Source organism: Aricia agestis, chromosome 8 (assembly GCF_905147365.1).
Source record: "Aricia agestis chromosome 8, ilAriAges1.1, whole genome shotgun sequence".
NCBI classification, from domain to species: domain Eukaryota; kingdom Metazoa; phylum Arthropoda; class Insecta; order Lepidoptera; family Lycaenidae; genus Aricia; species Aricia agestis.
The window spans coordinates 11,152,488-11,172,320 of record NC_056413.1 but is presented as its reverse complement, the minus strand read 5'-3'; the positions used below and the strand labels follow the sequence as shown (position 1 = coordinate 11,172,320).

The following is a 19,833-nucleotide window of genomic DNA, read 5'->3' as shown; positions in this document are numbered from 1 at the left end:
TGATATATTACCTAGCCAACAGACGAAGACGCTGACGTGTACAAAGGCCAATTTGTCAGGTCTAGATTGTTGACCCGTCGCCCGTGGGGCAGGCACCGCTGCACGCGCCGCGTGCGACGGCTGAACCGCCTCACGCAGCGCTGCTCTATGGGATGACATGAAACAAACACGCCTCGCGGGTGGCTGCGACAGGCGCACGCTTAACGCAGCGAACGCCCTTACCTCTTACGCCTCTAGTACACCGACGCTGCGAAACGCGAAATATCTGCGAAACAGGAATACAGCGAGATAGCGCATAACGCATTGCCGTGTGGCAAGTGGGACAGCAAATTGGTTCGCCGCTGTTTCGCGTTTCGCGCGTATTAGAGGCGTTAAAGTCTTGATTTTACTTCTGTCAATGTCGACAGCAAAGTTAGAAATAAAAAAAATGTTATGATTTTAGCTAATGTCGAAAATCATAACATTTTTTTATTTCTAACTTTGCTATTAGTCCAGGGTCGATAATTTTTAAAACCAAAAAAAATCATAATAGGATGAAACCCATTAGAAAAGGAGGGAAATATGATAAAAATTAAAGGAAAAATAATTTACGGGCGATCTGAGGTTGGGAAGGGGATGGGGGTGAGTTTTTAAGGGTAAAAAACGGTTTTTCTCGATTTCCGGCAAAACTAAAAGTCCTATCGAAAAAAGTCAAATGGAAAAGTTGTAGATAATAAAAAGATCTAAAACTTTTGTATTTACACTTTTTTCACATAACCTCAAAATTTATGTGAAAAATTCAAAAAACCAAGTTTTTGGTTTTTTATTGTTATCTTTTACAAAAATTATTTTTTTATAACGAAATTTTGTGAAAACTTACCTTTTTATGTCCCAAATACACTGTAATTTATTTAATTAAAAATATTTATTTTTTCACCTTATTTTGAATTAATATCGAAAAAACACCCTAATTTTCAATCGAAAATTCACCCGTCAAAATATCAGCTTTTTTCAAAAAGTTGGTGTGGTTTCTGTTCGTTGGAATCTCTACTTTCCGATGGTAAAAAAAAATATATATGTTACTATGGTAAATCTTCTCAGAAAATGCAAAAATTCAAAAAAAACTTGAATTCGAAAAATTTTTTTTTATTATTATAAATAATTTCATCTAAAGAATGTGATTGCTGCAATTTGTTTCAATTAAAAAGTTGATTTATTTAATTCTAATTACATTTATCAAAATCATTTAATGTGTTCTGTTTTTTAATATACTGTAATACATTATTTCTTGTATCGCTGCTTTGAACACATGAAATTTTTTCTTTTGATTTATTACCGAAAAATCCACCGCAGATAAAGCAATGAGATTCAAAATTAAATCCAAGAGCATCTTTAATTACTTCTTTTCCTTCCTTTGCTTTTTTTTGTCTTGAACTACAAAATGTAGCTATTGCGGTCTCGTCATTATATTGACTTTGACAACTTCGATGAATAAAAGCTGATGTCAAAGTCTCAAATTTTTTGTATTTATTGTCGATTCTTTTTTTGCTGGATACCACTAAACGATTCAAAGCTGCTTTTTTTATTGCATACACTTGCTTATCATCTGCCTTATTGCAAATGATACAAACAGATTCATCCATACTGATAATCTGAAAAGACAAAATCGAATTAATAATGTCTTCACTATTTAATCGTGAATAAACTCCCATGAAAAAAAAAATAAAGAAATCAATGTCAAAATGTATAAATAATATATTATAAATCTATAAAAAAGTATAAAATATATATGAAAATCGGCCAAAAGTTTGTTTTATTAGAAATATATTTACGATATATATTTTATATATTTTTATAGATTTTAAATATATTTTTTATAGATTTTGAAATATATTTTTTTTCATGGGATTAACTAAATTAGTTTGTGCAAAATTAAGGAGATAATTATTTTTTTATCTTGTACTAAAATATCATTTAATGTAACAGCTGCTACGAAATATATAGTATATAATAGTAGGTATGTATGTAGTAAGACCCAGACCCGCCTAGCCCCTTCCCCACTTCTCCACGAAATACCTTTTGATGGGCTACAATTTTTCGTAGGTCACTCAGGTATATATATAATTTATCTCAAAATAGTTATAAATAAGCATCTACGCATATAATTTAAAGAAAATTAGACAACTTTCTCCAAATATTGTAGATGTCTTATTAAATATTAATTTAATTAACTTATTTGTTTGTTAATTATAGTAGTATATTTTTATTTGCAATTTTTTTGTTATCAACGTCACATGTAATCTAACGTTTTTCGAGTAATTAAAGTCTAAATTTTAATAAATAGCTCAAAATTATTTATAATAATTAAAAAAAGTTTTTCAAATTCAAGTTTTTTTTTATTTTTTGCGTTTTCTGAGAAGATTTACCATAATAACATATATTTTTTTTTTCACCATCGGAAAGTAGAGATTTCAACGAACAGAAACCACACCAACTTTTTGAAAAAAGCTGATATTTTGACGGGTGAATTTTCGATTGAAAATTAGGGTGTTTTTTCGATATTAATTCAAAATAAGGTGAAAAAATAAATATTTTTAATTAAATAAATTACAGTGTATTTGGGACATAAAAAGGTAAGTTTTCACAAAATTTCGTTATAAAAAAATAATTTTTGTAAAAGATAACAATAAAAAACCAAAAACTTGGTTTTTTGAATTTTTCACATAAATTTTGAGGTTATGTGAAAAAAGTGTAAATACAAAAGTTTTAGATCTTTTTATTATCTACAACTTTTCCATTTGACTTTTTTCGATAGGACTTTTAGTTTTGCCGGAAATCGAGAAAATCCGTTTTTTACCCTTAAAAACTCACCCCCATCCCCTTCCCAACCTCAGATCGCCCGTAAATTATTTTTCCTTTAATTTTTATCATATTTCCCTCCTTTTCTAATGGGTTTCATTCTATTATAATTTTTTTTCACATTTCATTATTTTTAAAGGCTTCTACCCTGGTCTATATTGCATTGGCAATGTCGTATAATTTTGAGACGTGCTATGTCTTCTCATATACGTTGGTGTGTAAACAGCCTAATTTATATTTGTTGTCATTACTTTTATAGAGTTTCGTTCTCTACACAATACAAGCATTAGTATAGATAAAACATCAAAAGTTATTTCAAACCTGTCCAAACTTTTATGGTGTTGCACTATTGCGTAATATTTCGCTAATGGATAAAAAATAATGGGTGTTGGTACAGCACAGCTGTGTCGTAATAGTGCGAGTACAGTTATTATAGCAATTACTGTAATAATTGCCTTAGGAGTTAGGAGAGAGCCGTAGTGGTCGCGGCGCGTGAATTCCTATACTTGTAAGGGACCGTCTTCCGATTATATTTATATACAGTAAAAAAAAGGTTTATGAATGTAATAATTATTGGTTTTATTAAAAATTCATACTAATATTTCAATGCAAAGTGTGATTCAGGTTTTAATGAAATTTGGTATGGAAAAATTTCGAGTCTTGTAGATACTACAAAGATTTTTTTAGGCGGAAAAATTAACCGTTCTCCCTTCTAACAAAAATGTTTTGCGTTTGACCTACTTGTAAAGATCTACACTTTACAACTATTTTGTGCAACTGTTACTGATAGTTTACACTGTGTTTAAATGCCATGTCATCTCTGTCGTTCTTCATATTTATTATGAAAAAGGTACCTCGTTATTAATCTAGGGTTAAGTCTAACCCAGATCAGTGCAAGTGGGCTGGTCAAATCAGTGTGCCGTTTGAAAGTTAACTTCAATTTGTGTCAACTATACAAATACGCAATAGTTTGTAGTTGAACTTCGTGTTGTTGTGATTCGCGCTCCGGACCTTTACATTTCAATTGAGTTTAATAGGTTGAGGTTAGACGATAGACGCGCCGGATACAAACGAATTGAACCGCGTTTACACGTTATACACATTACCACCGACCGCAACGTACAGTTTGTAGCGCTATTTGGGTTAAGATGAGGTTGTGGGCTTGTTTAGAAAAGGTAATATAAAATAAGTAGTAACGGAAAAATATGCATCTACCAAATGTTGCCCACAATTCCGTTTTGTCGAAATTTGTTTATCAATTATCACTATTCTTTGGCATAGAAGCTTATCCTGTGTCTTTTCCCAAGGCCCCTGGTTATAATAACAGAGATTTAATAAGTTTATTGTAATAACAGAATTATAATAACCAGCACATGCTATTATTATTAACAAACCAGTTCCATAGGAAATAGAGCTGCCATAATAATGTTTAGTGAATGAATTCGGCGATAGAAACCTGTTAGTTATGTCACATGTAATGGAGTAACAGTGAAAGTGTTCGCAGGAAGTTCGAGCTCGCGCCTCCTTTGCCGCCGAAGCGACGCCCCGCCAATGACAACTCGCTGCTAGGACTGTCCGTCGATAGGTGAGATTATTGCCACACTAATGTTAATAAGAACCTCACTTATAGGCGTATTTGTTTGTATGACGTGTATACATGAACTTCAGCTGCATTGCGACTGACACTGAATACTGATAAATATTGAACACCTACCTTAAATGAAACTAGAGCAAATATTATAAAGATGTAACTTCGAAGTATTATTGTTGTCCTTATTGCACAGAAAAAATTAAACGAAGTAGTCAAACAAAAAGAAATGCCTAAATATGACTGAAGCTGGATGCCCTGGATGGTCATTGACCTCATACTACAGACCATACACGTGGTAAAACTCCACTGCGGTAAATAGTTGCTCAATGTTTCTGTAAGTGATTTGTTTTAACCACACCTCACTTCTTTTCCAGACTATCCCTGCAATCACACAGCAGCGGTTCGGTGGACTCGATGCTGAACGAGGAGCGACACTCGCACGACCCCATGAACCACGAGGTGTTCGTCACAGCGCCTAGCACGGATTTAGTCGGTAAGATTTTAGTATAATACAGGGGTTCCTAAACTATGCGCCGCGGCGCCCTGGTGCGCCGCGAAAAGGCATGAGGGGCGCCGTGAGTCGATCCTCCATCATTATCCAAAACCACAAATATTGTAAAATTAAAATATAATATTAATTATGCATAGCAGGCAGATGGTTAAATATATTTTGTTTATTATTACTTACTATAGTTTGTGCGTTATAAGATGATATGGGTGACAGTTTTCATATTCCTTGCTACGGGTTTTTCACAAGAAAACAAAAAAAAAAACAAAATGTAATAAATTATATTCCATCTACAAAAACAAATGTTTCCTATAATTATAAATGAATAAAAATTAAATGTTGCTAAATGCTAACTTTGTAATATAAAATCATAAATATTAACTGTGAAATAGGAGTATAAAATTATTGTTACGAAAACATTTGAAAAATGTCAGATGCATGAAACGGAACTTATGTCAATAGAGATTGACTCTGTTGAATCGAAATCAAATCGATAAAAAGGGCGGCCATCTTAAATCGCCGGCACCACTGAAATGTCAGTACGAAATCGATAATTTCGATTGCAATTCCTTTACGAAGTGATTCAATATTTTTAAATATCATTTCCCTTATACAAGGAAGTTAGCGGCTATATAGACTGCTATAATATAAGTAAACAAACAAAGAAAATAAATTATTACTGACCCTATTTTTTTCTCCACTTATTTAGAAAATATTTTTACATAAGCTTTGATTAAATATTAAATGTGTATTGATAATTTAAGTACCAACTTTTGATATCTTTAAAATGACGTTTGTTAATTTATGTTACAGCGTGTCGGTGCAACGCGTCCGAAATGAGAACGTCTGTGGAGTCAAACGATATACACTTGAACAACATCCATGGACACTCAAATCACAATCGGTAAGCAAATTCAAATTGGGCTTTCTGACGAAGCTACTATTAATATATCCCACATAATATACTTATAATACGCCAATAAAATGTAGTATCTGTTATCTGTAATATGTATAAAGTATACAATAAGTAAACTATATTTTATGAATGCTATAAAGCATACTATTTATATATTAATAGCTACCTATCTTTTTGTAGCTTCTCCAACGAATCAGGGTTCGTGTCGGTCGGTCAGGCGGAGATATCCACAGAACACAGCTTCACATCCACCTTCTCTTCCCACCACTATTCTAGTCACACGGACAGGTAACCACTTTTAACAACTACTCTTTGTAATATTACTTGACAGGTCTGAAGTTCGTTTAAGTAAGGTACGGATCGTAACCTTTAACTGACAGATCTGAAGTGAGTGCAAAGTAAATAATATAGTTTTTATTATTCATAGCCAGTGAGCTTTTGCTAATATAAACAGCTAAGAGCTAAGTTCAGACCAATTTCCATATTACCTATACTACAGTTCGTTGCGGACTTTATTACTAATTTCAGACCTGTCCGTATTTTGCCTGCAATTTAATAAATGTTTCTAATATGTATAACTGTGTTGTCTAAATTTTCACATTGTTTGTGCCTGCTTTGTTTTAATTCACTTTATCAACTGATTTGATATTTTCTTTTCATTTTACCATTTGTATTTAGATGTAGATTATAGTTACATGTATCGAACGTATTTTTTTAGATATTAACATTGTATTTTGTATATTTTTTTATATCAAATCAGTTGCCACGGAATGTCACTTACACCGTAACCATTTGTGTCGTTCACGCTTGCCGTTGTTGTCCGCAGTACTTTTGAGAGTACAGAGTGTGTCAGCGAAACCAAGTGCACCGTCCAAAGTGTTGAGAGCCGCGTCTTCACACACCACACGTCGAAGTGAGTTAATCGATTAACATCGATCACTACAATCGATTTTACTCATTTTTGGATACGAGTAATCGGTAATAATTCATAGAACACTTGAAAGAAGAATATTCCCACTAGTCACGTTTACAGTAATTATTGTGTAGGTATTCGCACTTTTACTAAATACATTATTAATCGTTTTTTTTATTATAATTTTTACACGAATGCTAAAGCATGTTGTTGCACTAAGCAAGCTTATTCTTAAATTATTTTTATATTTCTACTTAGATTATGTTGTTTTAAATCACTATTTCACCCTTTAAAGTTTTTGTATAATTGACCTCGGAGTTTCTATATAATTGACCCTTGTATTATTGTCATACAGATCCTTAATTAAGCTTCGCGTACACTGTAATCATTCGATTATAGTGTGCGAGGCGCGCCACATTTTTCATACAAATTTTCAGACTGAGTGATGGGTCATAAAAATGTATGAAAGATGCGACCCGCTCTGCTTAACTTCTGCACTACGTGCGCGAAGCTTTGGAGGTAAAATAAAGCTAAACAGACTGAACTTAAAACATCTTAGGCCTCAGCCTCCAATTTTGCGGGCAGCGGGGCGGGAGCGGCGGCGGCGCGTCTAGATTCATATGGATAAGCCGTGCGCCACTCGGTTTTTGAGGGTTGTCCCTATAAAACTATACATTCGAACTCGCCGCCGCCACTCCCGTCCCGATGCCCGCGACTGAAGCCTTACGGCCGCATTTAGAGACTCTTTGTTTAATTACAGATAAGTCTCTGAGTGCGGCAGTAAGTGTGGGTTTGCGTTAACCGTATGTGTACGTAGCAGGTTGGCGAGTATAACGTCGGACGAGAGCGAGACGCCGCCCGAGTTGCCGGTCAAGACGAGGCGGAACGTGCGCGCCGACATGCAGCACTGCTTCCCGGATATTGAGATCAGGTACCGTAGGAGTATCTATGTGATATTGAATGTACTGTAACTTATTGGTGGAAATAACCTGTCATGCCTGTATATCAATGTCCGCATGTGATTGTGGGTGTCTCAGTGTGGGTGTGCGTTGCTCGCATGACAGAAGAAATATCTATGAATTGATGACATGACAGGGCAACTTGCATGCGGATCAGATCCACGCGCCTGCGATGACACACATGACAGGAAAGCAGGATGATTTTATAGAAATCGATTGTGTAAAACATTAAAATTGCAAAAATATATCATACAATTTTACAAGTGTAGGAAATAAGTGTATTTAAAGTGTATTATCAACGATCAATTCTTTGGAGCTTCAGCTATAAATAATATTATTATGCAGCCGTAACGTATAACTGTGTACTGTAATTACAGACAAGACATTTATAAGTTTGTTTGACGCAGGAAAAGCCCTGCGTTTTCGTTGAACGAGCCGCGGCCGCACACGCTGGCGGAACACAACCAGCGCCCTCCGCCGCTGCCGCTAAAGAAGAAACACAGTCAGTATATTGTTATTACTTTAGCGTTATATTTTAACACTCACAATAGTGATGAGATGTCCTAAGGGTCCCACACATTAACAGTCCGCCTGCAGGCTCTGGTCGGCAGGCTGTCTGACAATTGTCCGTCGATACTAAATCTACAAAATCGTCAGGGGAACTGTGAGTCTGTGATATTTTCCGAATAACTGTCAGACGGCGGCCTGCCGACGAACTGTTAATGTGTAATTTAGACTGGCCATAGACGGACCGTAAGTTGCATTTGGGACCGACTGCTCGAGCGGTCTGGGTATGGCGGATATGAATTTAGTATGAAAACTGCAGATCGCCGTTCCTCTATGGCCGGCCTTATGCCTGGTTTTTGAGGTTTTTCGACAGGAGTTTATCTATTCAATAGCGTTGTTGATTGGTTAATATTTAGCCAATCAAAGCCGCTAGTGAATAAATAAACTTGACAAAAAAAAATCGGAAACCGAGCATAAGCAAACAATGTTATTTATCGTTTCCTCGCAATTTTGGTTGTTGTTTAAAAGCTGGTACACATTGGGAGTTTTCAAGTGCGCGTTAGGCGCGCGCTTCGAAACGCCCAATGTGTACCGGCTCTAAGACATACCCTACAGTCAGAATTTCGTTTCGGAAACTACATTTATCCTAATCGGTGTTAAATGGAATATCCGAAATTAAATTCAGAGCGTATGTGGTCATCTTAATATTATGTCCACGTCTATGATGTTATGTTCAATGTCACTTCATGTGTCGTTGTTGTCCTATGTCTCTGTGTATGGTTTGGGTCAAAGACATTATAGTTTACAGACGGAGTTTTAAGGTCGTGGTCGAGGTCTACTCTGTATAATATTTAATATGCTGTCTAGCAAGAGTAATGTTATCGATTCCTCTTTTTCAACTGCTACGTGCGATTAGAAAAATATATATGTATCACCAATATTAAGATATCGACAAGCAACAGCATCTCCTTAGATACTCAAATAAATCATTATAATACGATCGATAATATTCCCCTTGCTTGGAGTTTCAAATAATCTTAGCACATATGGGTAAGGTTATAAGGGTTAGCGCATATTGCGTCGGAGCAAGGGTTATAATAGCATGTTTATCTGTTACGCCGGTGCGGCTCGGCAGTGTTTCAAAGCGTCGCCTATAGTGGTGAGTGGTCACTGGTTGGGATGTTGTACTATATAGCGGATTTCATATCAAATATAGCTAATCAACAGTAGCGATTGGCAATATTTTCTATAGCCTAAAATTTTCAATTACAAAAGGATAGAGAGAACGCTATTCGCTACCGCTGTCGATTAACAATGTGCTTTCTATACATCATGCTTAAATTTTTTGTGCAAACTAATAGCTCGTCGTTAGGCCAATAATTTCCTGATAAAACGAAAGGATTACATAAAAACATTGCAAACTTACATAAGGTATTATAGAAAATTGGATAAAAAATTACTAAGGATGTCATAGGTAAACTATAATTTTTATTCTTTAGCATTTAACAAAAACGAATTTCATTATTTCTCTGATTTTTTTCCTTTTCCTTATTTTGCTCAAAAATATAGTTTTCATCCAATTTTTCCTTTCCAAGCAAAGTAAATAATAATATTGCAATAATAATTCGTTACATGCGTTAGTTTAGAATCCGCTGTGTAGTGGTACGTTCGACTGGTGTGAGTTTGCATGTTTCGCGCTGGCTAGCTCGAACAGGGCCCGTTCGTTACTTACATTTTTCACGGCGGAACTACTTGTTCTATATTTAAAATTGTTCTTTCTTTAAATGTTTCTTCTTTTAATATTTTGTAAGTATGTACTTAAATTTGGGTTATTACTGCTACAGCTTTTGTACTTATTAAAATTATTCTTCTTACTAATAAAAATATAAACACAAAGGATACGCTATTTATTAGTAAGAAGTTTAATAGATATATTTTTTACAATAAATTTTAATGTAAAGTAAATAGAGCTTTAGAGCTCTACAGATTCTTAGGAAATATCTAAAATGTCGTTAATATAGTATAGCCCTCAAAAATTCTTAGCAAACTGTGATCTTTACTTATTAGACGTCTGTTCTATTTTTACCTCTTAGCTGCTTCGTTTAAGTGTTAATTAATGATTTATAGCTCTAGAATGAGTGTTACTATACAACCTCTGTAGGTTATATACAGTGTACTACCTCCTTACTAGCAAAAATATCTACACTGAAAATACATATTTTATGTTTATACAATGTTTTGTCTTTGTCTTTTGAGCGACTTTTCAGTGTATTAGATAAGTGCAAAACGTTGTATAACTATTGAAATGTACATGTCCAGTGTGGATTTGAATTGTAAGGAGGTTATTTATTACTTCTTAGTGTAAGCGTTAGTTCCGCCGTCTAACTCGTAGCTCCATATGGGACATTGGAGAGATCTATGTGCTTTCAGCTATCACGATCGATGTATGCGAGTTAAGTCACTTCACACTGTGACGACGTTAACCCTTTACCGCTAAGGTCGGAATAATCCGTCAGTTATTTTCGTGTCCATTTTGCCAAGGTCGGGCGTAAATATCCGACCCTGGCGAAATGGGCACGAAAATATCTGTCGGATTATTCCAATCTTGGTGGTTAAAAGGGTTAACGATAATTTGTATGGCGTTGAAACAGCGCCCCTAGTGTGAAAACATAGATATTATACACCATACGATCCTAATAGCAAACTATGGTAACTAATTTGATATGATACGAATTCTAGTTAACGTGGTCACGGTAAGAAGTGACATCAACTCGCACTCAGCATACAGCTTATCACGCTTGCGGTCGAATTCCGTGTTAATTATCACCGATCAATGCTATTAGCTTCGCTTCCGTCTTGTTGTTGTTACCTTCTAATTCGTGTTTTCGCTACAGTTATGGCGTATATGGAGATGTTCGGGAACTGCAGTCATACCGTCAACACTCACCCGCCGATCAACCCCGAAGCCCCGTCCGATATGTTCAGACATTCTATACACACTTATAATTTGACGAGGTAAGAAAATTTATTGTATTAGAGATTGCTCTCAGATAACCATTTAAAAACTTTATATAGGCTATTTAATAGTTTTGGTTGTATATTTTATCGTTAAAATCTTCATAATTTATTTGGCTAAAATCTTGATATTATGAAAAAAAATTCAAATTAAAAAAACAAAAATATGAAAACGAAAATATGTGATTAGTACTAGCAAGAACATAGAAACACGTCATTATCAAACTCTAACAGAATATTGTAGTGTGTTATGTTCTTGAACCTATTGATTTCACTTTCGAACTCGATGCCCAAATAATGGTTGCACATCAGTTACTTTGTTTGTGTCTACTTTCTAAGGTGGAAGTGGTTGTCTACTTTTGTGTCACTTTATCGGTAGGACAATTTTGGAATTTTACTGGGAAAGCTATGATTTAGTCATAAAAGCGTGACCAATATTATATTGTGAGTTGTGACCGATCGTTAATGAGGACTTTACTAACTTAATTACACTAACATCTACTCTGTGGAAGCACTAGCTGACTACTGACTAGTCAATCAAAAATGACTTTTCCGACTTTTCCAAAGAATTTGTATGGCGTACTAAATATTACATCCTATTAGTCAAGGATTAGTATTTACAAAAGCAACATATTTACGTAGTATATTGTGTTACAGTAGCGCGCAACACTCTAGCACGGGCAGCCTGAGCGTGGGGCAGGTGCAGCGCGCGCTAGCATCCTCGCTCACAGTGCAGCATCTCAGCACGCCGCCTCTCAGGTAAATTGACTCTTATGACATGGGAATAAAGTTATGTCAGAGGTAAAATAACTCTGAACGTACCATAGGTTGCTCTCGTAGCATACATTTAGTATGTCGTACAACTGGTAGCACTATAGATATGAGTGTTTCAGTGGGTTTAAAATACATAAAGTGCAACATGCACTTAAAAATTAAAATATCAACAGTAAAAAAATATAAAAAATGTTGTTTTAATTGTTTGTTAATTATTATTATCCCGGAGCTTGGGTAGTAGTCATCACTCATCATGGTAGTTATATAATCACTTGTATCATACAAAAACTTTTTATCGAACATTTATGTCATTTTGTCGATTTCCGGTAGGTACGTTCTTAAAATGTTTATTAAAAGAAAAGCTATCTTATTTACCGCCTGTATGTAATTTCAGTGGTTCAGAAGACAGCGTGAGCATGAAGACGTCTAGTCGGAGCAGCCCTGTGCCGCCCGAGCCGCCCGCGTTACCGCCAAAGATGAATAAAGTTAATAAACTGGTATGTATTTTATTTGTAGAATGGTGTGTTTGTAAGTGATTATTATTCCTCACGCAGCCGGGCTGTTCACAATCTACTAGAGTAAGAGCCAGGGGCAGCCAGGCCTTCGTCCTTTTATAAAAGCTAAAAGTTATTCTGTAAATGTCACCTACAGAGGTAAAAACGACTGGCAAGTATTGACATACTCCATCCAAGAGGGGTCAGGCTGCCCTTGCCTCTTGGACCCTACTAACAATTTTCATTTGCTCATTTGCATGTGATGTCTTTGTGCCCAATATAAAGTAAGCAATTACTAAACTACTGAATATGCTATAGTATATAAGCTCCTAATCTAAAATCAAACTTGAGAGGTGACAAGGGACACCCGGATGGAACGAAGTTCCCACGCTCATGCCGTACGGCTTACAACTATAGCAAAAAAGCAACGTCACAACTTTTGATCTTAATTTTTTCCGTCTAGCCTCCTTTCGCAACGTGCGATAAGGAACTTCGTTCCAACTGTCAGTTATACCACTTATAATCAACAGTTTTACTACTTCTGTGATGGTATTTCCAGGTGTCAATAAACACAAGCAACGAGCTCATACCGCCGGCGTCGCCGCTGCTGTCGTCACACAACAGCTCCGCAGACATGTCGCTGTTAAATAACATGGTTAGTTGCTGTCTCTATTTGCTTACTTTATAGAGAAATACATAAAGATGATGAACTTAACCCGGCCGACATTTTCTATACTATTTTATGATACGATATCTCTATACATTATCGACAATCATTTTAATTTATATAAGTTAGTTTAAGTGATATACCTGTAAAATGATAAATAATAAACAACACAATAACAAATAAAATAATCTATCAAGTTGCCAATTGCTATGGTATAAAAATAAAATAAAAATAGTTCTATTTCTGAGTAAATGTGAACTGAATAATTTTAGAAAATCGTGTTGACCTAAGACCTTCCACCAGTTCGAGAACTAACCGTATATTCGAATAATTTCAGAGTACAGACGAGGTGTATGTAAGCAGTTCGTCACCGGGCAAGTTCCCGCTTGATGACGAAGAGATGGAGCGACTCGGCCGGCCCATGCCCTCGCCCGCGCCATCCGTGGTAACTATCTCACTTTTACTCGGATACTCATAAATAATGCTACATTCATCGGATAAATATTATAATATATTATGTGCTAAACAACAAAATTATTTATACTGTTTGCATAGACATTCGTTATAACAATTGTAATGTTTTGTACCTCTTTTAAATTCAAACTTCGCTTTTTTAATAACGCGTGATAGGAGTGCGATAGTAATATGGAAAGTGTTGCTTTTGTGACAACAAGACTCATAGAAAATGACATTAACCTGTAACTAGTGTTACAGGTTAATGTCATTTTCTATGAGGCTCTCGGATCGGACGAAAGTCAACGTGAGAAAAATTGTACATTATTCTAAAGTTCTATTAACGCCATAATATATATCATGACTATTATCTCTATTTCAGGTGAGTATGGGCAGTATAGAAACGACGGCGGACGTCGCGGTAACGGAGTCTTCAGATACAACCGCGGACACGGATGATATGATGCTCAAGACAGATGTTAGCGCGTTCCTGCAGCTTAAAGCGCCTGAGACGGACGCGCGCCAAACGGACGGACGGAGCGGCCAAACGGACGCGCGCGCCAACTACCCCGAAGTGCGCGGCGGACATCCCGACGCGTTAATAGTGCTCGCCACTAAGGCCACCAAAGGTAAGAGCTTACATCTACGAATTTGCTTTGGATTTAGATTCTTGTCACGGGATTTACGAGCGAAGCGGTCACGCCGATTCATTATTATCTAGTATCGTATCGTATATCTTAGTAGTTCACAAATCGACTACACAGTCATTTTCACAAAAAAGCCCTAATTAATTATAAAAATAAGAGGAGGTACCCGTAATAATTTTTGATATAATATTGTGTACAGTACACCCAAATTAATAATGCGCGTGCAAATCTTCGCTAATTGTCGTAATCACGAAAACACCCGAATCTATGAAACGTAAGAGCCCCGTAAGAAACAATGCACTTGCATTTTGCACCCTGTTCAAAGGAAAATCATATAGCCGGTGGCTGTCCGCTGTCGCTGGTCCGTCAATAAGTGCTACAACTCCCGGGAAGACATCACGACGTGGCCAGTGACGTTACAATGGTAACGTCCAAGCAACGTCTGGCGCCTCTACGTCGCTGCAAAGCGTTGTTTTTTAATAAAAGTTAAGTTTAAAACAGCGCTTGCAGCGGTGTCTTCCGACGCTCGGGAAATTCGACCGTTGCCGAAAAATTACGAAAATTTCTATGCGCATTATCACTTTGGGAGCACTGTAATTTTGTTTGTATCGAAAAAGCTGGAAGATTTTAACTGGCTTATGAGGTGAAAATATTACGTGAATTGAAACTTTAACACTGGAAGATCTAGACATAAAATAGTCCTGGCCCCTTAGACAAAGTCCCTTTCGTTAAAAACGATGACGAAGTTCGTTATCAAAATGTATGACGTTTGACATACGTCATCGCTAAATGACATTTCGCTTGCGAAGACATGTCAAATCCAATACATTTTGAAAGCGAATTTCGTCATCGTTTTTAACGAAAGGGACATTGTCTAAGGGGCCTGTTTCTTGAAGCAAGTAATTTTCCTCTGGTGAAAAAAAGACTACCTGTCATTAATTTGTAGCTAAATATTAATACTTAATTTTAATTGGAGGTGGTTTGTGTTTTTAACTTTTCTTCTCGCATAAGTAAATAAACATATTTACAGAGGTATACATTGTATCGTTTGTAGGAGCATGATATTATTGATTCAGACATTCATTAAAAATCTCTTCTTTCACTCATGGAGTTATGATACCTACATCATGTTTAAAATATTGTGTGAAACTAAGAAGACATTTTGAAAGGGCATCAATGTTTTTTTAAATTGGAATCTAAAGTACCTACTTAATCATTTCTTGTCTGGGTTAAACCTGGGTCATTTACCATAACAAATAAGAATGCCAAGCTAAGACAGCGCAAACATTCCTCTTGTCTCTTGATACACGCATCTAACATCTCAACTTTCATGCTTTCATTTACAGAAACGGACGAGTGTAAGTGATCATAATATTTGGGGCTGGAGGATAAGCTGGTTGTTGACTAATTATTACTTTAGCTTTGCTCAAACTGCTTTATATGATAAATATTATTATTATATTATTTAATGTGGCTTACAACAATATTTTATATTGTTTAGCCAATTATATTATTACTAATTTTCCAAAGACATTAAATTTTAAAGACATTAAAAATAAATCTTTTCTGGCATATTCTTTATAAATATTATATTATAAAAATATTATATTATACTTATGAACTATACTTATGAACTATATTAAATAATGCATCTGCTTAGTACTGAACACGCTTCTACTTAAAACCTAACTTCAATTATATGATTAATTTACAAAATAAAGTTACAGATATTCTAGACTAAAAAAACTATTTATTTATATTATTTTGTTGTATGTATCGAAAGCTTCTGCATGGATCTTTGTATCACTTCCAACTTCATGCATGCGTTCATATGCAATTTGCATGAGTGGGATCCTCCGTTCATGCATTTACTACAATTATTGTTGAAAATAAAATAAAAAACTTAGATGACTAGCACACGATCTAAAAAAAACTTAAAGCATGGTTCTTATTGGCTACAACGTCTGGCGTCGCCCACCATTAGAATTTCGATTAATAATATCGAATAAAAAGTAGAATTATTTTCCACAAAACTATCTGAGCAAAACTACCATATCTTATAGAGGAGTAATCTCTATTTTGTATCTGCTAAAGTCTATAATGGCGAGCGACAAATAGACCTTAGAGTATCTGTGACAACTTGGATACGCAAGCATGTCGTACACAACATAACAAGATACAATTTAATGCTGTTTTCGAAAGCACTGGCTTTTGCATAGCAAAAAGCACTATTTGCTGCAGATTGACGCTTGTTGTAAGCGACTTTTTCTTAATGATTCGATCAATCAATTTCTGCGTGTTCCTATTGATCTTCATCATGATTCAATAATTTCGTTTGATTCATAAAGTCATTCATAAAGTCCTAAATGTGGTTAAAAATGTATGATCGTATGATTAAGATTGGGTCGTTTTTTTCAAAATCTATAGATTATTCAAATTTATTTTCTCTACGCAGATTTCGCTTACCAAGAGGCTTTCCTGGCTACGTACAGAACTTGGGTCTCACCCAGTGATTTAGTGAAGAAACTAACTCGACGCGCGAACCACTTCAAAGCGAGGCCACACGAGTTGCGGTCTACCTTGAGCCTGCTAACTCGAGTCGTTGCTGATTTAACGTGAGTATATTGGGCCATATAAAGTAAAGCCACATTGCTCCGTTACGTTGTATCGTAGAAAGAGAATAAGCGGACCCCTAGACGAGCAATTTTATTGTTCAATATCACGTATTGCGTTATGCGTAATATTATTGACCATCTAGGGTTGAAATTGAACATCGCACGCCTACAATCTAATTGACAAATAAACTGCTCAATAAAATTTAAGCGCATCGCATCACACAAGTGATCGTCTAGGGGCCGGCTAATGCATTCTGTGCTACATCTGCGTTGCGGCGACGCACTACCACAATTCAACTTTGTTCCGTCAAAATACCGTAAGTGTTTTCAAACAATCATAAAATGCGGTTATAAAACGTTGGACCGTCGCCGCTGCGGAAACACAACGCAACGAAATGGAATAATATCCTCGCTTTATATTCTGAGTGTCTGTCAGAATTTTCTGATTTACAACTTAGCCAAATCATATCTTGAATGAAATTGAAAATATCTTCTTTCAGTATAACAGACTTAGACCAGACGCTAATGCAAGAAATAATGGAGTTCATATACTGGTTGGTGGAAGTGGAGGAGTTGCCCATATCGAGGGCGCTGAGGCAAATACTAGTCGACAAACAAAAACAAATACACTTCCAGCATATGGTGAGTAAATTTTACTATATTATCTAACTTAAACCTAACCTAACCTAAGACTATAAATAGGTGTGGCGGTACCCACAATCCGCCTAACATTCCTGCATCGCGCTATCGAAGTTTCTGAGAACGGCAAGATATATACAACGTCTGAAATGACGTCAGTTGGCTTCGGCCTGACCAATCATGCTATCTCTCTCGGTCGGAAGATCTTCCCTTTCGGCCGCCACTAAGAACGTTAAATAGGGAAACGAAAGCAATGCATTAAAAACCTAAAACAGTTTTAAGTAAAAACAATCTCTGACATATTTATACCCAGTGAGTAGTGACTCACATTGAGACAAGTCGCTGACAAAGGTGACGCTTCTTTTTGCTATCGGTTGAAAAGTTTTACAATTTAAAAAAATTCAATTCGAGACGTTTAAAATACCTGTACCTGTTATTTATTAACTAATATTTTCCTTTTATCATTCAGAACAACAGCCGATACGAGTACGAGACGCCGTGCTACGGCAGCATAACGCTGCGACGGGACACGCTGCTCGACTTCAAGGCTCAGGAGCTAGCGGAGCAGATGACGCTGCTGGACGCGGCGTTGTTCGCGCGAATATCCGGCGCGGAGATGCTGTCGTGGCCGCGGGAACAAAGCGAGGAGAGCTCACCCAACCTCACCAGGTTTACCGAGCACTTCAATAAGATGAGCTACTGGGCGCGCTCGAGGATACTCGAACAGGTTGGAATTGCCCAAGTTTATGTACCTATTTCTCCTTTGTATTTAACGTATATTTTGCTGGTTCTGTTGCGTTTGTTATTATTTAGTTGTTAAAATATTTTTTGTATTTATCTGAATTAACGAACGCAAATGCGTATACGTCTGCTTAATGCATACGCATTTGTACGGGTATACACCCGTGTATTGTGTATATTTCAATTTTATTGTCGTGTCTACTATCTTTATTTCTCAGGAGAACTATAACAGACACATATAATTTGAAAGCTCTATTAAACCATTCCTAACACTTTTGTTGCAGTATGAAGCACGAGAACGCGAGAAGTACGCGAAACATTTACTCCGAGTCATGAAGATTCTACGCAAGATCAACAACTACAACTCGTACCTGGCTCTCGTATCGGCATTAGACTGCCCGCCCGTGCGCCGGCTCGGCTGGCCGCGACATGTCACAGACTTGCTGCGTGATCACGGCGCGCTAATCGACTGCTCCCACTCCTTCCGCGCGTATCGACAGGCGCTCGCTGATACACAGCCGCCGTGTATACCGTACATGTGAGTATTAGTATACACCTAGCGAGGAACGAATCGTTTCCGATATAAAGATAATGTGGGTGTCGCTTAGGCCGCTGTGTCGAATTATACGGTGAACAGACTGCAGTGTAACGCACAGGCGGGCGCAATAGTTGTCAAAAATGCATTTCTTTCTTTAGGCTTCACAACTGAATGTTTTGACGTTGTTGTTATTCACGCTTCATATTTAAAATATATTCATTGTTTTTGGCAGTGGTCTTTTCTTGCAAGACCTGACATTCATCCACGTGGGCAACCCCGACTTGCTGCCCGACGGCAGCATTAACTTCACCAAGCGGTGGCAGCAGTACAGCATACTGGAAAACATGAAGAGATTCCATAAAGAGTGGGTATAATTTATATATTAGTTTGTATACTTTTTTACTGCACAATTCGGTATAAAGAGAAGATAGAGAAATGAACGGTCGCTGTCAAATACCGTCGCTGTTTTGCGATTATATACCGTTTCATATGTAAACTACGCTCGGTAAAGAAAGTATTACTACTAATAACGTCACTTATTTACTACGCAATATGGAACAGCACGATAATTTTTTGTTCCATATAAATTACTTAAAAAGAACGAACCAACGCAAGAAGAATGCACTAACCGTACAACCTCGTAGCAGGCAATACAAGTTCAAGAAGAACGAGCGGATACAGGCGATGTTCAACGACTTCGACGACGTGCTGAGCGAGGACACGATGTGGCAGATATCGGAGGCGATCAAGCCGCGGCCGCGCGCGCTCGACGTCGCCGCCCCGCCCCCCGCCGCCGCCGCCGCCACGTAGCCGCGACACACACACTAGTGAGTACTCGTGCTGTGTAAAAACAGCAAAACAAATTAATTACAATATTTTAGGGTATGTATCCCGTGCATAGAGTTCACTGTGAAAGTAGCAGCGCTAAAAGAGTTTTTTTGTATAGGCAGATTCATGAAGTAAAGGTACCATAGAAATGTAGACGTCAAAAGTAACTCTGTCAGCGCTGCTACAAGGT

The 19,833-nt window shown here is 36.7% G+C and overlaps 1 protein-coding gene across 1 annotated transcript in view; it reads left to right on the top strand.

The window, feature by feature from the left end:
- LOC121729786 (guanine nucleotide-releasing factor 2) overlaps positions 1–19,833 on the top strand; it is a 44,544-nt gene that overhangs the window by 22,337 nt on the left and 2,374 nt on the right. Inside the window, 22 exon segments of the mRNA XM_042118409.1 lie at positions 4,343–4,423; positions 4,804–4,922; positions 5,751–5,841; positions 6,034–6,141; positions 6,680–6,766; positions 7,587–7,697; positions 8,133–8,227; positions 9,368–9,391; positions 11,127–11,247; positions 11,905–12,006; positions 12,416–12,518; positions 13,075–13,170; positions 13,520–13,627; positions 14,018–14,264; positions 15,629–15,640; positions 16,738–16,897; positions 17,398–17,539; positions 18,006–18,263; positions 18,562–18,815; positions 19,048–19,179; positions 19,463–19,567; positions 19,569–19,642. Coding sequence (XP_041974343.1) covers positions 4,343–4,423; positions 4,804–4,922; positions 5,751–5,841; positions 6,034–6,141; positions 6,680–6,766; positions 7,587–7,697; positions 8,133–8,227; positions 9,368–9,391; positions 11,127–11,247; positions 11,905–12,006; positions 12,416–12,518; positions 13,075–13,170; positions 13,520–13,627; positions 14,018–14,264; positions 15,629–15,640; positions 16,738–16,897; positions 17,398–17,539; positions 18,006–18,263; positions 18,562–18,815; positions 19,048–19,179; positions 19,463–19,567; positions 19,569–19,642 — 2,630 coding nt within the window.